This window comes from Salvelinus sp. IW2-2015, unplaced genomic scaffold, assembly GCF_002910315.2.
Source record: "Salvelinus sp. IW2-2015 unplaced genomic scaffold, ASM291031v2 Un_scaffold6912, whole genome shotgun sequence".
NCBI lineage: Eukaryota > Metazoa > Chordata > Actinopteri > Salmoniformes > Salmonidae > Salvelinus > Salvelinus sp. IW2-2015.
This window is the reverse complement of record NW_019948173.1, coordinates 21,881-23,891: the sequence shown is the minus strand read 5'-3', so window position 1 is coordinate 23,891 and position 2,011 is coordinate 21,881. Positions and strand designations below refer to the sequence as shown.

General features: G+C 44.8%; 1 protein-coding gene across 1 annotated transcript; it reads left to right on the top strand.

Moving 5' to 3' along the window:
- The first annotated feature begins 26 nt into the window (after positions 1 to 26).
- Positions 27 to 1,046, top strand: LOC112079099 (protein S100-A1). The gene is made up of 2 exons (XM_024145141.2): positions 27 to 207; positions 326 to 1,046. The coding sequence occupies exons 1-2, from the start codon at positions 43 to 45 to the stop codon at positions 485 to 487; spliced, it is 327 nt and encodes a 108-aa protein (XP_024000909.1). The 5' UTR covers positions 27 to 42; the 3' UTR covers positions 488 to 1,046.
- The last annotated feature ends 965 nt before the right edge of the window (positions 1,047 to 2,011 follow it).

Genomic DNA, 2,011 nt, shown 5'->3' with positions numbered 1-2,011 from the left:
TCATGATCCTAACCATGTCTATTGTCTCTCTACCGCTGTAGTATGTCTAACCCTACCAACACAGAGAATGTGTCCACCTTGGAGACCGCCATGCAGCTGATGATCCAGACCTTCCATAAGTATTCTGGAGACGAGGGCGACAAATACACCCTGAGTAGAGCAGAGCTCAAAGTGATGCTCTCTGCAGAGCTGGGCAACTACCTGGGGGTAAGGAGATTCACACACACACAGACACACACGCACAGACACACACACACAGACACACACACACAGACACACACGCACAGACACACAGCGTAAAAGTCTTCCTCTCTCCCTCACCCAGAATGCCCAGGACAAGGAAGCAGTGGACAAGGTGATGGGGGACCTGGATGCCAACAATGATGGAGAGGTGGACTTCACTGAGTTTGTTATTCTGGTGGGGGCTCTCACCGTCGCCTGCAACGACTTCTTCCTGGAGTACAACGACAAGGGGGAGAAGAAGTGAACACAACACACACATGTACACTCACACACATGTACACTACACATATCTATGCTCTCTCTCTCACACTCACTCACTGAGAGGACGATCAAATCAAATCAAATGTATTTATATAGCCTTTCTTACATCAGCTGATATCTCAAAGTGCTGTACAGAAACCCAGCCTAAAACCCCAAACAGCAAGCAATGCAGGTGTAGAAGCACGGTCATTATGAGACATCTCCACTCAAATCCTGGCTAGGCTTAATGTCTACTGTTTAATAACAGAGACCTACACACACCATACATACCACACACATGCACACACACACTCTGATGTTCATAGATGCATCGTGGCACATTGGGCAGTGTGTTTTGTGTTTAGTGTGTGTGCCGTCTCGATCCAAACCCAACACCCAGAAGTTTATTCCAGAGTGAAAATGTGGAGAGTTTAAGTCATCATTAATAACGGTCATTGTTGAATATGTGAATATAATTTCTGTCTTTTCATTCGTTTTGTAAACCCCCTGTTCATTTTTCGTTCATTGTTAAACTGTTCCTCCTCGATAGAATAAACATGACATTTAACCAAAGCTTGTCGTGGAGTATTGTTGTGGTTTCTGGAAACGTTGTGTGGTATGTTTGGGATATTCCTGCATTTTACAGTCTCTCTGATGGATGGAGAGGAGTAGTAAACACGCAGTCTGGCCAGCAGATGGAGCAGAGTGAGAGACACTCCAAGGGATGGACTTTTGGGTGTCCTGTGCTGCACTTCCATTACACTTAATCAGTCGAAATTGTCATTGGTCACATACACGTGTTTAGCAAGATGTTATTGGCGGGTGTAGCGAATGCTTTGTGTTTGTAGCTCCAACAGTTCAGTAAATATCTAACGAAGTATTTCAGAAACATATACACACACATTAAGTAAAGGAATGGATTAGAATATAAATATATGAAGAGCAATGTCAGAGCGGCATAGACCTAAGATACAGTTAGAATAGGATACAGTATAATACAATACGAGATGAATAATGAAACTGTGTAAACATTACTAAAGTAACTGGCGTCCATTTATTAAAGTGGCCAGTGATTCCAAGTCTATGCTATATATGTCAGCAGCCTCTATGTGCTAAGAGATGTCTATTTAACAGTCTGATGGCCTTCGATAGAAGCTGTTTTTCTTGTCTCTGGGTCTCAGCCTTTGATGACTTTTTGCTCTTCCCGTGACATTGGGTGCTCCTACGGGTTCTATGGAGGGCTGGTAGTTTGCCCCAGTGAATGCGTCGGGCAGACTCGCACCACCCTCTGGAAGCCTGCGGTCGCGGGCGGTGCAGTTGCCCACACAGGTGATTGATACAGCCGAAAGGATGCTCTCAATTGTGGGCATCTGTAAAAGTTTATGAGGGTTTTTCGGTGCCAAACCAAAATTTTCTTCAGTCTCCTGAAGTTGAAGAGGCGCTGTTGCACCTTTTTTCACACCCCTGTCTGTGTGGGTGGACATTTCAGTTTGTCAAGTGATGTGTACGCCGAAAACGCTATAAGCGC

Coding starts and splice junctions, on each gene's coding strand:
- LOC112079099 (XM_024145141.2), top strand. CDS start 43: ATGTCTAACCCTACCAACACAGAGAATGTGTCCACCTTGGAGACCGCC. Junction 208..325: donor AGCTGGGCAACTACCTGGGG/GTAAGGAGATTC, acceptor TCCCTCACCCAG/AATGCCCAGGACAAGGAAGC.